Here is a 19,091-nt window from a genome sequence, read left to right as displayed (position 1 = left end):
CAGGAGGGATCTGCATCTGTGACCTTGAAGAAACAGAGGTATACGATTACATCAGATTCCCAGCACCTTTCCTGGCCAAAGGAAAAGCTTTCAGTAGCTGTTTTTGTCTGGAAGACAACTAAATTTTAAGCTATATCTAAGCTACTAAAAGCACCATTACAGACTATACTCAGGTATATCATATTTGGGGGAAAGTGTGGCCTATATTCATACTAATTTAGAATACTGAAGTCATAAAGTGAGTATTTCAAGTATATATATATATATATATATACACACCACCGAATATTAGGTCCATAAGAAATTTTCTTCCTATTTTCAAACCGAATAAAAGGCTTATATGGTTTTCAAAGTTTATTAAGAGAAAAATATACACAAGATATTTTGTTGATAATATACTTTGAGTGTTTTTCATTAGCAGGTCTTAATATAGCAATCAAGATCATTTTTCTGGCTAAAAATACATTTAAAAAATCACGTAGCCCTATAAAATATTAAGCATGTGATAAGACAAAAAAGCAGTTCTCAAAAGGAATCTGCCTTGTTTAAAACAAACCAAAAACCTATCTGATAATGTCAAGTAGTCAATTTGCTGTCAAACAGCTTCTTGAATTTAACTTAAATTTTCCATCAAGCACATTACATAACATAGTTAAATTCTTCTGTTGTAAAATAAATATTAACCTTTCAGGGTACATTGCTAAAAATACTTTTAAACCTTTTTTTTAGTAGGGAACTAGAAAGTTTGAAGTAAAAGTAAATTTCTAATAATAGAATAACTCACAGAGATGTCTATGCACATAAAAATAGGAAAGGAAAAAAGAGTTTAAAAAGTCAAAATGTTTACCTTAATCATGTTAATAAATGTTAATTTATGGAATACATACCTCTAAAGCATAGAAGAAACCAGTAAATGGATTTGACCCAACAGTAATGTATTGAGACATTGCAGGTGGACTATTTTTTATTGCTGCATTAAATCCACCTATATTTGAAGCTGTTTTCATTTGATCAAAAGGAGATAGTGTCATGATTCCTATGACAAAATAACAATATTAAAACTCCTGAAAAACTGTTATTTCAGACTGCTAAATTTTTAGTTAAGATTTGTTTTTAAATATAGTAAAAGGCAAGGCAATGATTGGGGAATGATCACTAAATCTGAGGTCAAAGGTCCTGGGTTTGAATCCTGGTTCTACTATTTACTAGCTGTGTGACATTTGAGAAAATCACAACCCTTGGAGAAGTGAGGTGGCACAGTGGATAGAGCACTGGCCCTGGAGAAAGGAGGACCTGAGTTCAAATCTGGCCTCAGACACTTGACACTACTGTGTGACCCTGGGCAAGTCACTTAGCGCCACTGCCTAGCCCCCCCCCCAAAAAAAGGAAAATCACATCCCTTCTGAATCTTAGTTTCCTTATCTGTAAAATAAGTAGGCTGAACTACAGTATGTCTAAAATCTGCTTCCAGCTCCTGATCCAATGATATTTGTATTTAGTTTTACCTTAAAATACAAAGATTTTTTTAAAGTTTTTTTTAAATGCTGGAGTTATGTTTCTATTCATTTGACAAGTTTTGTCACGAAAAAAGAATTCAATAAAACAGTCTAAAATATTGAAAGGATTACTACACATTAATATTAGTAATCTATCTTTCCTGATTCTAAGAAATGTCAAAAATAGCACATATAAACAAAAGCTACAATAAACTATTTTGTAAACCAGGGATTTTAAACTTTTTTTTCTTTAACAATAAGTGACTTTCTACTTCCAAAATATTTAGTGTACCAGTGGGAGCTACAGGTGCTCACCATCCCATACTGAAAAAAGGAGAAGAGAACCACTGCTCTTGGTTGTGTTTGTTTCCCTCTGGGGGACAAGTGAGTACAGAGATGGCCAACAGCATACAGTTCTACTAGGTAGGTCACAACCTGTTGGTTGGAGGACCTTAGGTTTAGTAAATTGATGCATATAGGGCATGTTCAAACTGCCGAGCATGCTAAAGGTTGGCCAATTTCAACAACTAAGCATGCCTAACTCAGGTTTCTAAACTTAGTTGTTTTTTTTTTAGATCTACAAGCAGCGTATTTGTTACTTAGCATTTTTTTCATAGACTTCATGCATATCTAGCAGGCCACAGTACTGGTGAATTTAAAGGCTATGAATATCACCTGGATCACGGCATATAAATGGTCCTTTACAGTTTTAAACAGTTCCAAAAACAAGTGGTAGTTTATATGCTAAATATAAAATAAGAAACTTGCCAATTGTAAGCCTTGAAACAAAAACTCTAACCTCTAGTTAACTCTTTACCAAGAGAGGGCAGAAATCAAAAAGTTCAGGTGCTGCTGCTTAGGCAAATATAAAGTGAAGCACTACCAAGTTAGCAAATAAAACTGAGTAACTAAAACTTTCAAATGAAATCTTAGAGTTTATAATAGTTAACATAGCAATATAATAGTTACTTGATAAGTTTATCTTGTTATTGTATATATAGATATTGTGTAAATAACCACTAATACCATACACCTTAAGAGACCAGAGTCTAGAGACTAAAAGGTTCTACCCTCCAGTCTTAAGATCCCCAAGACTGCAAGGGTAAGGAGTCAGATTGTGACGAGCTTGGACATGAGGGGTAAATGAGAGTACAGAGTCAAGGATGACACAAAGGTTGTGAGCCTGGGTGACTGGCCCCTTTAACAATAACAGAAAATTTGGAAGATGGCGCATTACTTTTTCCCCAGCTTCTCTCCTGCTGAATACTCAAACCTAGTTGAACAAATACTCCTCTGAATGAGTAATTCAAATGGCACTGATTCTTTTTTGAAGGGAGAGGGAGAGAATGAGGAGATAAAGGGAAGGGAGAAAGGAATAATAAAAGTTTATAAATACAGTTAAAAGGTTTTAACAAAATGATATTATTAAATTTCAAAATTGAGATTAAATTTGAAATTTTTTACTGCTTTAATTCACTATTACTAATGCTTTGCATCACTTCTTATTAGACAGTAACTGCAAGTTCAAATTTGTTTAATCTGTTTTTAATGACAGGAATTTAGTTTGAAGGCTATAATTCTGAGAGACTGAACTATCCAAAGGTTTAAATATTTCTGTGGAATGAGGCCAACCAGTAAATAAGACAAATCAATTATCACACATATACTTTCTAAAAGTATATTAATAGTATAGGTCATATGTTTAACATTAAAACTGTAAAGATATCTTACTCTCCATTATTTTAGACATGAAGCTATGTGACCTTGCATGACCACTTCAATCTATGAATTTTTCACTAAGAACATGACATTTTTCTTTCCATAGAGGAACATAGTCTCATTACTCATAGTTCCTGCTCATTATTTCTTAAACATCTGGAAGTTCAATGTCTCGTAGGCAAAATAGAATTTCATTATTTTCCAAAAAAATCCTGCCCTCTTCTCAAGTTCCCTATTACTGTCACAGGCACCATCATCCTCTCATTAATGCTGGCTCAAAATCTAAGTGTCATCCTTAACTCTTCACTCTCACTCACTCCAAAGGATATTCAATTTTTTGATAAATTTTTCATTTCTTTCTTTACAACTTTTCTCATATGTCCCCTTCTCTCCCTCAAACAATCACTGCCTTGGTTCACATCTGCATCACCTCTTGACTAAACTATTACAATTACCTTCTAATCATTCTTCCTGCCTTATTTCTCCCAATTCTAATCCACACTCCCCTCAGCTTCCAAAGATTTCTCTTAAGTACAGATGTAGCCACATCACTCTCCTACTAAATAAACTCCAGACTCCCTAAGTTAGAATCATAGGTAAAATTCTTTACTTGACAATTAAAGACCTTCACAATCTGGCCCCTTCTTTTTCCAGTTTTCTTTTCCCTTTACTCCCCTCCACACTCTTTATGATCCAGCTACAGTGACTGGCTTTCCTGGCTGTTCCTCACATGTAATACTCCAGCTCCTACCTCTTGAGGTCTTTGTCCTTCTGTCCCTCATGCATGGACTGCTCTGCCTCCTTACCTCTGCCTTACCTCCTGACTTTCTTCAAGACTCAGCTTACATGTTACCTTCCACAGAAGGCCTTAACACTATACTTCTAGCTGCTAAAGCCTTCCCTTCTGAGATTATCTTCTCTCTGCTCTATACAGATCTTTTATAGTAATTTACATGTTGTCTTCCCCACTAGAATTTAAGCTCCTTGAAAGTAGGCACAGTTTTTGCCTTTCTTGGTGTCCCAAGCACGCAGCACAATGCCTATTGCATAGTATGTACTTAATAAATGTATGTTGATTCTCTAAGCCCCAACTTCCTCATCTGTAAAATGGTGATATTTTTATTATCTGCTTGACTATTGTACCCTTTAAAGTACCACATGTGAGCTACTGTCACGGTAACAATGACATGAGAACTCCCTAAATAAATACTACTAAAGTAATTTTAAAAATTCAAATACTAATGCTTACCAATACTTGCATGATCAATTATGGTGTCAATATCCTGTAGACCCCATTTCTTATACGCTAAAGGTGGTGGCTGTATGTTTTCATTACCCGATGCTGCAGCTATAGAATTAAGAATTACAGACATTAGGAAGTATTTTTTTTAATTTCCTTTCCAAATTGTTATAATTCAACTAAAATTTTTTATCATGAAAAACTAAGATGAAGTCACTCAATTTGTTTTTTAAAACTGTCATTTTAAAAAAATTGTCAATTGACAATCTTTGTCAGTAAGGAAGCAAACATATAATTGTTAATTGGTTTATTAGCTTCAATGAAGAATATATAGAACATTAAAGATAGAATTCAAGTAATAACAGCAGATCACAATGGGATTTAATGTACTCAAGAAAGTGTTATACATAAAGCAGAAAATCAAACACATTTGTCAGTCTGGTAGATACAGATGTTAATAGCAGTACTAGAATAAGTGAATGGCAAAAGAAACTCTGTCATGAATAATTCCATTTAAATAAAGCACAACAGTAAGTAAAGAAAGAGTAACATTCAATGTTATGGGTTACCAACTTAGATTATAGAATTCTTGCAAAAGCTCCCAGTTCACTTCCTCCTATCCCATCCCCTGCTAGTGCCTCCCCTCTAAGATTATCTTCCATTTATTCTGACTATATCTTGTATGTACATAGTTATTTACAGTTTGTCTCACATAGTATTTACTATATGTTTCCTGACTGTATCAGCTAACCAACAGACCAGATATTAGAACACAGGTAAATTTTCATTCAGTTCCCTCTATAAAGCTAAGATGAATACTTCAGCAAAAGAAAAATAAAACCCAATTTTAAAAGCACGATGAATACAGGTAAAAAAAATAGATTTAGTTTCCCATATCATCAATTGAACATGACCCACAATACAGATAAATAACTGGACTTGTAGTCAGTGCAATTCAAAACTAATAAGAGGCAATGAGCAACTATATTTTTCACACCAGAAAAGAGCATACATAGCTTCACAAAATAAATCACATTTAATATACAGGAATGTTGATATTTCAAGTAGCAAGGGGTATCTATCAATATCAACTAAAAACAAGATAATATATTTCCTAGAAGCTTGCATACACAGAATTCCAACTAAAGACAAATACTTTTAACTTTATTGCTAAAAAAAAAGAGCAATGTTCTAAATTCATGCATGAATTTAAAGTGACTTTTATTATAAGATTTATTATAAAAGATAACTGAAGTGAAGGGAGAAAAGTATGTGTTAATTTTACAGGTTGTAATCTCCTGAAATTCAGGGTCCAGAAAACAAAAAGGAACAATAGCTACTAAAATGTTTCCCAATGCAGAAATCTTTGAAATCCTTTTCATTATGTTAAAAATAATTGAAAAAATTAAAACTATTAACACTGACAGGAATTATACAGTCTCTTATCAGAATTTTACCTTTTGCTACCTGATTTCGACAAGCACGAAGGGACTGGAAAAGGCTAAAACCATCAATAGTCACAATTGCAGCTGGATACAAGATACTCAACTCTTCATTCTTTTCAATGAACAAGGAAAAAAAAAATCAATTTTCAACACTGCCACATCAGATCTGTTTGTTCATTCTATCTAAATGTCTTGAATAATCTAGGAAAACAAAAACAATGACTGAATAACTAATTCTAGGGTTCAAAAGCAAAAAATACTAGGAAGAGAGACAATAAAAACAAATGGAAAATTTTCCTGAAGATTTTTGGCCAATGCTTTAACATTCCAGACAAATATGAGCTTTTGTATTTATGATGAATCATGGCCTTAGACTAGTTTTTTAAAATCTTCGTTGACATTTATTTTGATCAAAATGTGGGAAACTGAAGGCAGTTCAGATAAATGAATCAAAATGTTAGAAGAGTTGAAATTGTTTGATCTAAAGAAAGTTAAATATTATACCAGTTAGTCACATACGTAAAGGGTAATTGACAGTTAACTTCTACCAATTTTTTCCAACCCATTGTCTATAGCCATTACTTCATTTCCTTAACATCCATTTACTCCCAAATCTATGTGACTCACATCATTATCACTAATGACATTATTCTTTCAAAATGATTACTACCAATAATTTCCTTATCAGCAAGTACAACGGGTTTTTCTTCATCTTCATTCTTCCTAAGCCTAAATTTTCTTGCCTAGAGTGAGTGATATTGGACTAGATAGCCTCTAAGGTCCTTCCTAAATCTAAATTTACGATTCTATCATTTTAACATTCTCCTTGTCCACTCCAGCACATTTCTGCATACCCCATGTTCCACAAACCTTGTCTCCAATCTGATTCTCTTCTACTTGTACCTCCATCTGTTGCCTTCTTGGCTACTCTTCCTTAATGGCCAGTGTTCCTTTAGCTTCAGTATCAAGCCTCTACTTTTTTTTTTTTTGGCTAGGCAATGGGGTTAAGTGACTTGCCCAGGGTCACACAGCTAGTAAACGTTATGTGTCTGAGGCCGCATTTGAACTCAGGTCCTCCTGAATCCAGGGCCAGTGCTTTATCCACTGTGCCACCTAGCTGCCCCCAAGCCTCCACTTTCCTATCTCTATTTTTCAATCTCTTAAGGAGTTCATCCATTCTTATGACTTCTACTATTGAACCCTAAACTTCCAAATCTTTATTTTGCCTTCTCACTTCAACTCCAGTTTTCAAATGACATTACCATTGTCAAATATTGCCATCAACTTCAAATTCAATAATCTAAGAACTATTTTCTTTCCGTAAACCAACTCCTTCCAAATTTTTCTGTCAACAAAACCAATACTTTACTTCCTAAATCCAGGTGTTCACCAAGTCCTATTAATTTTTTCTTCAAAATGTCTCTTGCTACAACCACGGAATGTAAGACATTTAGCACAGACCTCAGAGCTCATCTAATACTCCTATTTTACAAATGCCAAAGCTTGCCTAAGGTCACTCAAACAGTCAGTGGCAGAGCAGCATTCCCCAACCATTAGTGCTACCACAAGTTCAGTTTATCATCAATTCATCCTTGTATTAAACACTCAACTACTATCCCTGATTCCATTCCTTTGTCAATTTACTCTACACATAACTGTTAAATTCAGCTGATCTTCCCATTACATGAATTTCATCATGTCACTCTTCTTTTTGGAATCATTAAAATGATCCCTATTGATTCCTGTATCACATCTAAATTTCTCTACTTGACTTCCTAGACCACCCACAATAATCTGGTATCTTCAATCTTATTTCCCACTTCTGTGTATGTGTGTGTGTGTGTGTGTGTGTGTGTGTGTACACACACACACACACACACACACACACACACACACATATACGTATGTATACACACACGTCTTATATATATATACACACAAGCATATAAATTTGTATGGGTCTAACAAACACACACACCCCTCTTCTACTCTAGTCAAAATTGTTCCTCACCTACCCAAGAACATAACATGATCCATATTTTCCTTGATGTCGTCTCTCTTAACTGAAATAACTTCCTCTTTTTCTATCCAAATTTTTTCTAGACTTAGCAATTAGTATTATACTATTTTATACTGTTGGTTAACTTTCACATTATATATTCTTCTCTCTCCAACTATGTTGCAATCATCTTAATTGCAAGATGGCAGTTTTTTATTCTTTTTGGATCCTCCATAGCACTTTAACATATGGTGAACACACATATAAAATATTTAATAACAGAATAAGCAACAAAACAGTATACACAGGCTAAAACTGCAATCAAAGAAAGGGGGTAACTTATAAAGATAAATACACACACACACACACACACACACACACACTTTACCCTAACAGTGATGAAACAATGTTACTATCTAACATGACAAGATGTGGAATATATGTCTCTAGAGAGCCCTACAAATTGAATAGTAAACAATCTAAATTTGATTAATTTAAGCTGATGATTTACCTTCAGACAGAACTGAACTTAACATAATGAGGTATTTTCTACATTCTACAACTCTGGATATTTGGTACAAAAATGTTCATTTTGTGCATTTCATCTTTTAAAAACATTACAAATATCAGTCATAACTAATAATTATGTAACTTAATAGATGGATCAACAATCACTTTATAAATGAGATACAGCAGTATTGTATAATATGGTATTAATGATAATATTACTGGAAATTTCTTTCCCTTTTCTAAGAATAATTTTACTTGACAACTATTGCCACAAAAGAAAAAAAAATGTAAAGATGTGTAATACCATAATTATATTCTACATTTAAAACTACTTTTTTCCTTGGGAAATAAAAAAATTGTTAAATATTACAAACAGTAAAAAATTGAGGACTCCTAAAAATTACACTATAAAATAGAAGAAAATACATACTATTCCATTAAACAAAGAAAAGCAAGCCTGAAATTTTCAGCATTTAATTGTGAAGATATTATAGTTCTAGTTTGAAATAGCTTTGCCAACTGTTGGAAACTTCTAAATTTTGTCTCTGCAAAAGAATAAGGCACTGCTCCAGACTAACATTATTGGTCTTTTGTTTGCTTTTATTTTATTTTGGTTTTGCTTGGTTGGTTGTTTTTTCATCTGCTAACCTGCTCTGTAACTCCAGGATGCCTTGGGATTTCATAAGTCCTGCATTTTAGCTGTAGTACAGGGTCTTCATTCAAAAGTTGTGCAAGCAACAAAACACCATTCTAGAAGGAAATCAGAATATAGATATTTAACCTCATTTTAAAAATAATCCATGTTTACAGATAAAGAGCACCTCATTTCCCTACAAAATTTCACAACCCTAGTTCTTCCTTCTCCCACCTACCCTTTCTCCCATTGAATTAGAGGTCCCCAAACTTACTTGGCCTTTCATCCCCTTTTAAAAAAGAATTATTCAGCACCCCCATGGAAATCTTACAAAGTAGGAAAGAAGTCTCAGATTAAGTGTACAGTTATACCGAAGACTACTGCCCCCTGGATCATTCAGCGCTCCGCAGAGTGTGGTATCACCCACTTCAGGAATCACTGAGTTAGAGCAACTATGTGGAAATCCTTAATCTTTGTCCTTTGTTCTTCCTCCATCACCTTTTAATGCCCATTTGTCCAAATGGCTACCTAGAATCTCTATGCTTTCTGGTCAAATGGTTAGGGTACTTACTAGTTAACATAAAAAATATTTAAGTAATCAACTTGGTAGGTTCTCTAACAGAGTCAAAGTAACGCTGTAAACAAATAACTCACCTCAGTATAGAATCGAACATAACCAGAAGTAAAGCCCACCACGATGCAGGTCCAGTCCGGGCGCCCAGTGGAACTTCTGTTGTAACCAAAATGACACAAAAATTAAATATCCTATAAACTAAGTTAAAGACAAAAGAATTTTTTGCTTGTTCTTACCTCTTTTGACTCGCCAACGGAATACACAAGGCACTACTTACACATTCCCTAAAAACAAAATCATATTTTATAAAAAATGAAGATCTAATTTGTTCTTTCAAGTAAACAATTCATAGTAGTAATAGTAATAGTAGTGATAGTAGCTAGTATTTATACAGCACAATAAGGTTTGCAAGTTGCTTTAAATAATTTGATAAAGGGTTAAGAAGAACAATGGTGATGGAAAGGATAGGTCATATACATAGGTCCCAAGTAGTATTAATAATGAATCACATAAAATGGTGACATATTCATGTTCACACTACCAAAGTCATAATTATGTGAATATAGCAATTGTTTCCAGCCCAATGGAAATTTAATACAATCACTTCATGATACTTGTTATTTGCACTAATTGGGACACACACAAAATTTGATTCACTACCTTGTTTTTTCTGTATCTAGTCCAATCCCACAGATATTATCAATTTGTAGAAAAACAAGGAATACCTCAACCCTACTTCTAAAACCTACCAGATTCTCCTAGTATCCTAGAACTATAAAGGAAGTGCACTAATTCCCAAAGGAAACTTCCTTCATTTTCCAAAAATTTGAGGTTGTGTCAGGTGGTCCGAGGTGATAAACCATCCAATTCCAAAGGGCATCTACTCACTTATCCTCCTTCACCCAACCCCAGACTAACTTCTTCAATAAATCCATGCTCATTACTAACTCACATAGACATCAATAGCGTTCTTGCCCAACACTAGCACAAAAGAAAAAAAATTAAAAAGACTCACTGAAACAACATACTCTATTCTGGACATAAAATAAATGTCTTTATTCAAAGGATTTGATTTGAATGATTTGAAAACAAATTTGTATTTCCTGTGATAACTAAACTAAAAGTTTCCAGGATTATCTTATTAATTCCCAAGAGGAAGCTTTGAGCCATGGTAAAATTAATTAACAGCAAGTTTCTTGGCCTCCTGTGCCAGTAGCAGTATATTCTGATACAGTGGACAGAACACTGGATCTGAAGTCAGGAATAATGGAGTTCAAATGTGGTATGAGACACTTAATAGCTATTTGATCCTGAAAAAGTCACTTAACTGGTTGCTTCATTTTCTCAATTGTAAAATGGGAATAATAATACTTACCTCCCAGGGTTGTTCTGAGGATGAAATGAGTTAATATTAGTAAAGTACTTAGCACAGTGTCTAACACATAGTAGACATTTAAGAAATACTTGATTCCTTCCTTCCTTTCTTCCTCTCTTTCCCTTCCCTTCCATGCTAGAGATCAGCTCAGAATTTCTCACTCTTTAGGAGGAATCTATTTACTGTATTCAGTAACCTCTACAACTCTGAAGAACTTAGAGATTTTAGAAATAAATGACACTATACTTTTCTTCAGGTATTACCCCATGTCTAGCTTAGAGGGTATGAATAATTTCTTGAATTCTTGGATGACTATTAGACTGTAAAGGGGATTTTGCATAATTCTTTAAAAACTTTTGAGTCTATTCCAAAAGGTATCAAATTTTCTTCTTTATCACAAAGTAATTTCCTAATGAATTTTATAAACATTAATAAATTTACAATTCATTATTATAAGTTATAGTTACTTATATTAATAATTTATATTTATTATAAATTAATAATTTTCTAAATATTAATAAATAATAAATGTTCTAAGAAAGTTATATTTTAACATCAGTTTCAAGGAATTTCTATAGTTGTACTAATGGGTACTTTTTGACCTTTACTACATTTTTTGTAGGTCAAACCAACAGTTTCACATCTATAACATATTTCTTTACATAAGAGATTGTTACTTGGTACCTACCCTTCTTCAACATTTAGAGAACCACTCCAACCAACAGCATATTGCATTTCTTCCTTTCCTTTGTCACTATATTTCCATTTTGCTGAAAAATTAAGATATCAATCTATATAAGAACTCATAAAACCTCAAGTACATTAAAATATTTCATTAAAACATTTGCTTGCTCTTCAAAAAAATTTTTTTTTGCTTTCTTTTGGTGAGGCAATTGGGATTAAGTGACTTGCCCAGGGTCATGCAGGTAATCAGTATCAAGTGTCTGAGAGAAGATCTGAACTCAGATCCTCCTGACTCCAAAGCCAGAGCTCTAATCTTTTCCCTCTTCAATGCCTCCTCCACACAACTGTTCAAGCGATTTTCCTAAAGTACATGTCTGAATATGTCATTCTCCTATTCAATAAAGGCCAGGGGCTCCCAATTACCTAGATGATAATTGCTGTTTGGCATTCAAAGAGTATAGTACACTCAACATTCACAATCTGGCTGTAATCTACCTTTCTAGCCTTATTATACATTACTCCCTTTCATGCATTCTATGGTCCAGTCAAAGTAGCCTTCTTCCTGTTCCTCATAGATAAGAGCATCTTCCATTTCTATGTCTTTTCACTGGATATCAATAATAATTATTATCAATGATAATAGTTAGCATTTACATAGAGCTAAAACCTGTAACTCTATTTACATAGAGCTAAAGTTTTTTTATTTTTTTTAATTTTGTCTCTTTTTTAATTTATTTTTAGTTTTCAACATTCCACAAGATTTTGAGTTCCAAATTTTCTCTCCATATCATCCCTTCCCCACTCCAATATGGCATGAATTCTGTATACCCCTTCCCCTAATCTGCCCTCCCTTCTATGTCACCCCGCCTTCTCTTATCTCCTTCCCCTTCTATTTTCCTGTAGGGCAGGATAAATTTCTATGCCCCATTTCCTGTATTTCTTATTTCCCAGCTGCATGTGAAAACAATTTTTTTAACATGTGTTTTTAAAACTTCAGGTTCCAAATTTTCGCCTTCCTCCCTCCCCACTCACCCTCATTGAAAAGACAAGCAACTTGATACAGGTTATACAGGCGTCGTCAAGCAAAGCACTTCCATAGTAGTCATGTTGTGAAAAACTAAGTATATTACCCTTCATCCTATCCTGCCTCCCATTTATTCTATTCTCTCTTTTGACCCTGTCCTTCTTCAGCAGTGTTTACTTCTGATTACCGCCTCCCCAATCTGCCCTCCCCTATATCACTCCCCTGCTCTCTTGTCCCCTTTCCCCTCCCCCCCCGCCATTTTCCTGTAGGGTAAGATAGATTTCCATACCCAGTTGAGTGTGTATGTTATTCCCTCCTTAAGCCAAATCCAATGAGAATGAGATTCATTCATTCCCTCACACCTCCTGTTTCCCCTCCACTGTAAAAGCCTTTTCTTGTCTGTTTTATGTGAGATAATTTACCCCATTCTACCTCTCCCTTTCTCCTTCTCCCAGTATAATCTTCTCCCACCCCTTAATTATATTCTCTAGATATCACCCCTTCATATTCAACTCATCCTGTGCCCTCTATCTATCTATCTATCTATCTATCTATCTATCTATCTATCCATCTACATATACTTCTTTCCCTCCAATTACCCTAATACTGACAAACATCTCATGAGTTACAAATACCATCTTTCCATGCAGGAATGTAAACAGTTCAATCTTAATAAGTCTCTTATGATTTTTCTTTCCTGTTTACCTTTTCAAGTTTCACTTGAGTCTTGTACTTGAAAGTCAAATTTTCTATTCAGCTCTGGTCTTTTCATCAAGAATGCTTAAAAGTCATCTATTTCACTGAACGACCATTTTTTCTCCTGAAGGATTATACTCAGTTTTGCTGGGTAGGTGATTCTTGGTTGTAATCCTATCTCCTTTGCCCTCCAGAATATTATATTCCATGCCCTCTGGTCCCTTAACATAGAAGCTGCTAAATCTTGTGTTGTCCTGATTATGTTTCTATAGTACTTGAATTGTTTCTTTCTGGCTGCTTGCAATATTTTCTCCTTGACCTGGGAACTCTGGAATTTGACTACAATATTCCTAGGAGGTTTCCATTGGGGATCTCTCTCAGGAGGAGATCAATGGATTCTTTCAATTTCTATTTTGTCCTCTGGTTCTAAAGTATCAGGGCAGTTTTCCTTGATAATTTCTTGAAAGATGATGTCTAAGCTCTTTTTTTGATCGTGGCTTTCAGATAGTCCAATAATTTTTAAATTCTCTCTCCTGGATCTATTTTCCAGGTCACTTGTTTTTCCAATGAGATATTTCACATTGTTTTCTAATTTTTCATTCTTTTGGATTTGTTTTACAGTGCCTTGATTTCTCATAAAGTCACTAGCTTTCCAATTGCTCTACTCTAATTTTTAAGGAAATATTTCTTCAGTAAGCTTTTGGACTTCCTTTTCCATTTGGCCAATTTTTCTTTTTAGGGCATTCTTCTCCTCATTGGCTTTTTGGACCTCTTTTGCCATTTGGGTTAGGCTAATATAAAAGATTTTGCATAAATTACTTATTGAATGTTGAAGAGGGAGGAATTGAAAATGACAATAAGTTTTGGCCCTGAGTTTTCCCTGAATGGCAAAATGGTATCAGCGATGGAACTCTGTAATTTAGAAAAAGGGACCTATTCTGAAATGAAGATGCACTGTTTTAGATATGGTAAATTTGATATCTCAGCAGTACATGTAAATACATATCTCTAGGTAGCAGTTAAAAATCTAGGGCTGGAGTTTAAGGAAAGATTGAAGCTGAAGACAGAAATATGGAAATTAGAAACTTTACTTCAAGTGATAACTGAAGTCATGGGAATAAAATAAGATCACCAAGAGAATGGTAAAAACAGACCCTTCTGAAACACCCTTATCTAGAAGGCTGAAGGATGAAGAAAAGTCATTAAAATATCAGTCCAGAGGAAAATATCAGTCAGAGAATAAGAGACTCACAAAGCACAGATAGCATAATGAAAGCCAAAGGAAAAAGGGTCAAATGCCAGATATGTCATAGAGACTGAGGACAGAAAAATCCACTGGATTTAGTGAACACAATGACCCTCATAGAAAGACAGGTATGGAAACCACATGTGTCAGAAGCTACACAGTCCACACATCCCAGAAGTAATGTATGTAACATATTCAGTAGCACTTGTAATATTTTTAAAAAATAAAAATAAACTCAGTTGAATTCTCAATTTAGCAATGGTATAAGACAGATATTGCTTTATAAAAACTTAATTGCAATCTTTACCCTAAATGTCAATTATGCTCTACTATTAAGATACATCTAATTAGCTCCTCTTTCCTAATAATTCAATTCAATTCAACAAGAACTCATTAAGCACCTGTTATGTGCTGGGCACTGGGTAGATGCTAGGTTTACTAAGATAAAAATGAAAGTTTCTGCCTTCAAGGGGCTTATCTTCTACTAGAAAGATAAAACATATAAACTTTCTTTTATTTAGTGGGTTTTTTAAAAAATTTTCTCCAGTTACATGTAAAAACAATTTCTAACATTTGTTTGGGTTCCAAACTCTCTCCCTTCCTCCTTCCCCAACCTTTCTCATTGAGAAGGCAAGTAATTCAATATAGTTTATACATGTGTAGTCAAAACATACACAAACTTAAGGAAATACAAAATACATCCAAAGTAAATATAAAGTAATTACTTACAACTGGGGTCATCTTTTGATTTTAAGGATTTCCAATCTGGTATTTAATTTAGGATTTTTCATTTGTTTTTTTTCTAATTTTTAAAATTGTATGCCCAATTCATTGATTTGCTCTTTATTTTACTGATGAAAGCATTTGGAGACATAAATTCTCCCTTAAATACTGCTTTGGCTGCACCTCACAAATTTTGGAATGTTGTCATTTTCTTTAATGGAATAATTGATTGTTACTATGAGCTGTTCTTTGACCCACTCATTCTTTAGGATTATTTAGTTTCTGATTAATTTTTATTCTATGTTTCTTTATTGTCTTTTACTGAATTTTATTTTTATTGCATTATGGTCTGAAAAGGATGCATTTAATATTTCTACTTTCCTGTATTTGTTTGTGAGGTTATTACCTACTAAAGAGGTTCCCAAACTTATTTGGCCTACTGCCCCCCCCAAATTACTCAGTGCCCCCAAAAAACAAAAAAACAAAAACCACCTTCTCTTAAGTTTAATAAATTATTGTAAACTTGTGGTTTTGCTTCTGCATTGAAATTTTGATTATAACAATATAGTATCGGATTATAAACAAGTCATTATAGGCACATATTCCTGTTGATGCATGCTAGACTTGCCAACAATGCATGATACCCTCACCTGCCAACACTTGCTTGTTAAGACCTGTTGGCAGACTTGACTACTGATCTGTTATAACTTGCATTTTGTATGTTTATTTGGAAAATAATGTAATCACTATGACTTTAACTCTGTTATGCAACAGATGAAATAAGCACTAACATTTTTCAGAATTTTCTTATCTTCTTTTCTTTCTTTATGTTTCCACTGACCCTTTACTTTTATTCAACACCCCCAATTGAACTTGAGGCTACTACTCCCCCCCTAAATCGTTCCACTGTGCCCAGGGGATGATACTGTCTACTTTGGGAACTTCCGTGCCAATTTTTGTGAAGGTGCCATGTACTGCTGAGAAAAAGGTATACTCCTTTCTATTTCCATTCAGTTTTCCCCAGGTCTCCCATATATAATTCTTCTAAAATTTTGTTCATCTCCCTAATTTCTTATTTATTTTATGGTTAGATTTATCTAGTTCTAAGACAGGAAAGTTGAGGTCCCCTACTTGTACTGTCTCACTGCTTAGTTTCTCCTGTAATTCATTTAACTTTTCCTTTAAAAATCTGGATGCTATGCTATTTGGGCTCTGTGTGTGTGTGTGTTTAGTATTGATATTACTTCAATGTTTGTAGTACCTTTCAGCAAAATGTTGTTTCCCTGCTTATCTCTTTTAATTAGAGGTATTTTTTTTTTTGTGACTGCTACCCTGGTATTTTTTTTTTTACCTTAGCTGAAGCATAATAGATGCTGCTCCAGACCCTTATTTTTACTTTGTGTCTCTTTGTTTCAAGTGTGTTTCTTGTAAACAACATATTGCTGGATTCTGGTTTCTAATCCATCCTTCTATCCACTTCAGTTTTATGGGCAAGTTCATCTCAATCATATTCACAATTCTGATTACCAAATGTATATTTCCCTCCATCTTATTTTTCCCATTCATCGTTCTCTCACTCTCTTTTTATCCTGTCCCTCCTCAAAAGTCTGTTTTGCTTCTGATCACTGTCTTATTTGCCCTCCCTTTTACGAGCACTATCACCCTTCTCTTAACTCCTTCCTCTCCTTTTCCCCTATTGAATAAGTTACATTTCTATAACTGAGTGTGTATGTTATACCCTCTTGTAAATAATTCCAATGAGAGTGAGTTTCAAGTACTGCCTACTCCCCACCTCCACTATTTTCCCCTTTCCTATAAAAGTCCCTCCTTGTGAGCCTCTTTTATGTGAAATAATTTTCCCCAGTCTTCCTCTGCCTTTCCTTTTCTCCCAATGCATCCCATTTTCTCATCCATTCATTTTTTTTTTTGAGATCATCCCATCATAGTCAACTAACACCCACAGCCTTTGTCTATGTATACTCCTAATTGCCCTAATAATGAGAAAGTTCTTAGGAGTTACAAGTATGATCTTTCCATGTAGGAATATATATAGTTTAACCTGAGGCTTTCTCTTTCCTGTTTACCTTTTTATGCTTCTCAAGAGTCTTATATTTGAATGTCAAGTTTTCTATTTAGCTCTGGTCTCTTCATCAAGAATGCTTGAAAGTCCCCTATTTTATTAAATACCCATTTTTTTCCTGTGAAGGACTACACTCAGTTTTGCTGGATAGGTGATTCTTTCTTGTAAGTCTGGATCCTCTGCCTTCCAGAATATATCATATTCCAAATTCTTTGCTCCTTTTAATATGGAAGCTATGATATCGTGTGTGATACTAACTGTGGTTCTACAATATTTGAATTGTTTCTTTCCGGTTGCTTGCAATATTTTCTCCTAGACCTGGGAACTTTGGAATTTGATTGTAATATTCCTGGAAGTTCTCATTTTGGGATATCTTTCAGGAGGTAATTAGTGTATTCTTTCCATTTCTATTTTACCTTCTGTATCTAAGCTATCACAGCAGTTTTCTTTGACAATTTCTTGAAATAGTATGTCTAGGTTCTTCTTCTTCTTCTTCCTCTTCTTTTTTTTTTTTATCATGGCTTTCAGATAGTCCAACAATTTTTAAATTGTCTCTCTTTGATTGACTTTCCAGGTTAGTTGTTTGTCCAATAAGGTATTTCATACTCACTTTTATTTTTCTCATTCTTTTGATTGTTTTTATTGTCTACTGATGTCTCACAGAGTCATTAGCTTGCTTGCACCTGCCCAATTTTAATTTTTAAGGAATTATTTTCTTTAGGTGCAATATGAATGTGTATGTAGAGCGTATACATTCAAATCGCACACTGTCTTGGGGTAGTAGGAGGGGAGAGATGGGGAGAAAATCTGGAACTCAAAATTTTATGAAAGTGAATGTTGAAAACTAAAAAAAAGTAACTATTTTTTTAAAAGGAATTTTTTTTTCAGTGAAATTTTATCCATCTTTTGCCATGTGGCCAATTTTGCCTTTTAAAAAGTTAATTTCTTCAGTAGATTTTTGTGCCTCTTACCATTAGGCCAATTCTGTTTTTGATTTTTTTTTTGTTTGTTTGTTTCCCACTAGCACTCTTATCTCATTAACTCTCCCAGGAATTCTTTTTGGGGTTGGGTCCAATTAGCATTTTTCTTTTTGCTTATAGCCATTTTGAAATCAATGTCTTCTTCTGAATTTCTGTACTGATCTTCCCTGTCACCACAGTGTAGCTTTTTATGGTCAGGTTCTTTTTTGTTGTTGTTTGCTCTTTTTTCCAGTTTATTTCTTGACTTTTAACTTTACATTAAAGTTGCATTCTGCTCCCAGGGTCAAGGGGGCATTATCCGAAGCTTCAGGAATTTCCTGCTGCTGTTGTTCTAGGTGTCTGTAAGTTTTCAGTGCTTTCAACATGGTGTGATCCATGGAGAGGCATGGTCACTACCCTCTGGGCCTATGCTCCCTTACCAAGGATAAATATATTGGATAGGCTGTCCATCCAATTGCACGCCCCAATGTGAGTAACAGATATTCTTCATCTTTTTGGTATTTCCTACGTTGCTTGTCAGGTCAAACTCTTGAGGGGATACAGATCTCCTCCAGGGAGTTTTATAATGTTTTATAATTGGTATGATGTCATCTGTAAACAGCAGCATTTTACTAATAACATATTTATGTAACATTTTGATATACAGAGCAATTTCTAAGTGTGGAA

General features: G+C 34.2%; 1 protein-coding gene across 1 annotated transcript in view; it reads right to left on the bottom strand.

The window, feature by feature from the left end:
- Positions 1–19,091, bottom strand: part of RAB3GAP2 (RAB3 GTPase activating non-catalytic protein subunit 2) — a 127,629-nt gene that overhangs the window by 64,103 nt on the left and 44,435 nt on the right. The window contains 7 exon segments of the mRNA XM_020982238.2: positions 888–1,036; positions 4,465–4,563; positions 5,913–6,012; positions 9,058–9,159; positions 9,698–9,773; positions 9,854–9,901; positions 11,681–11,762. Of these exon segments, the coding sequence (XP_020837897.1) occupies positions 888–1,036; positions 4,465–4,563; positions 5,913–6,012; positions 9,058–9,159; positions 9,698–9,773; positions 9,854–9,901; positions 11,681–11,762 (656 nt within the window).

Source organism: Phascolarctos cinereus, unplaced genomic scaffold, assembly GCF_003287225.1.
Source record: "Phascolarctos cinereus isolate Bilbo 61053 unplaced genomic scaffold, phaCin_HiC Scaffold_5;HRSCAF=322, whole genome shotgun sequence".
NCBI classification, from domain to species: Eukaryota; Metazoa; Chordata; class Mammalia; order Diprotodontia; family Phascolarctidae; genus Phascolarctos; species Phascolarctos cinereus.
This window is presented reverse-complemented; position numbering and strand designations above follow the sequence as displayed.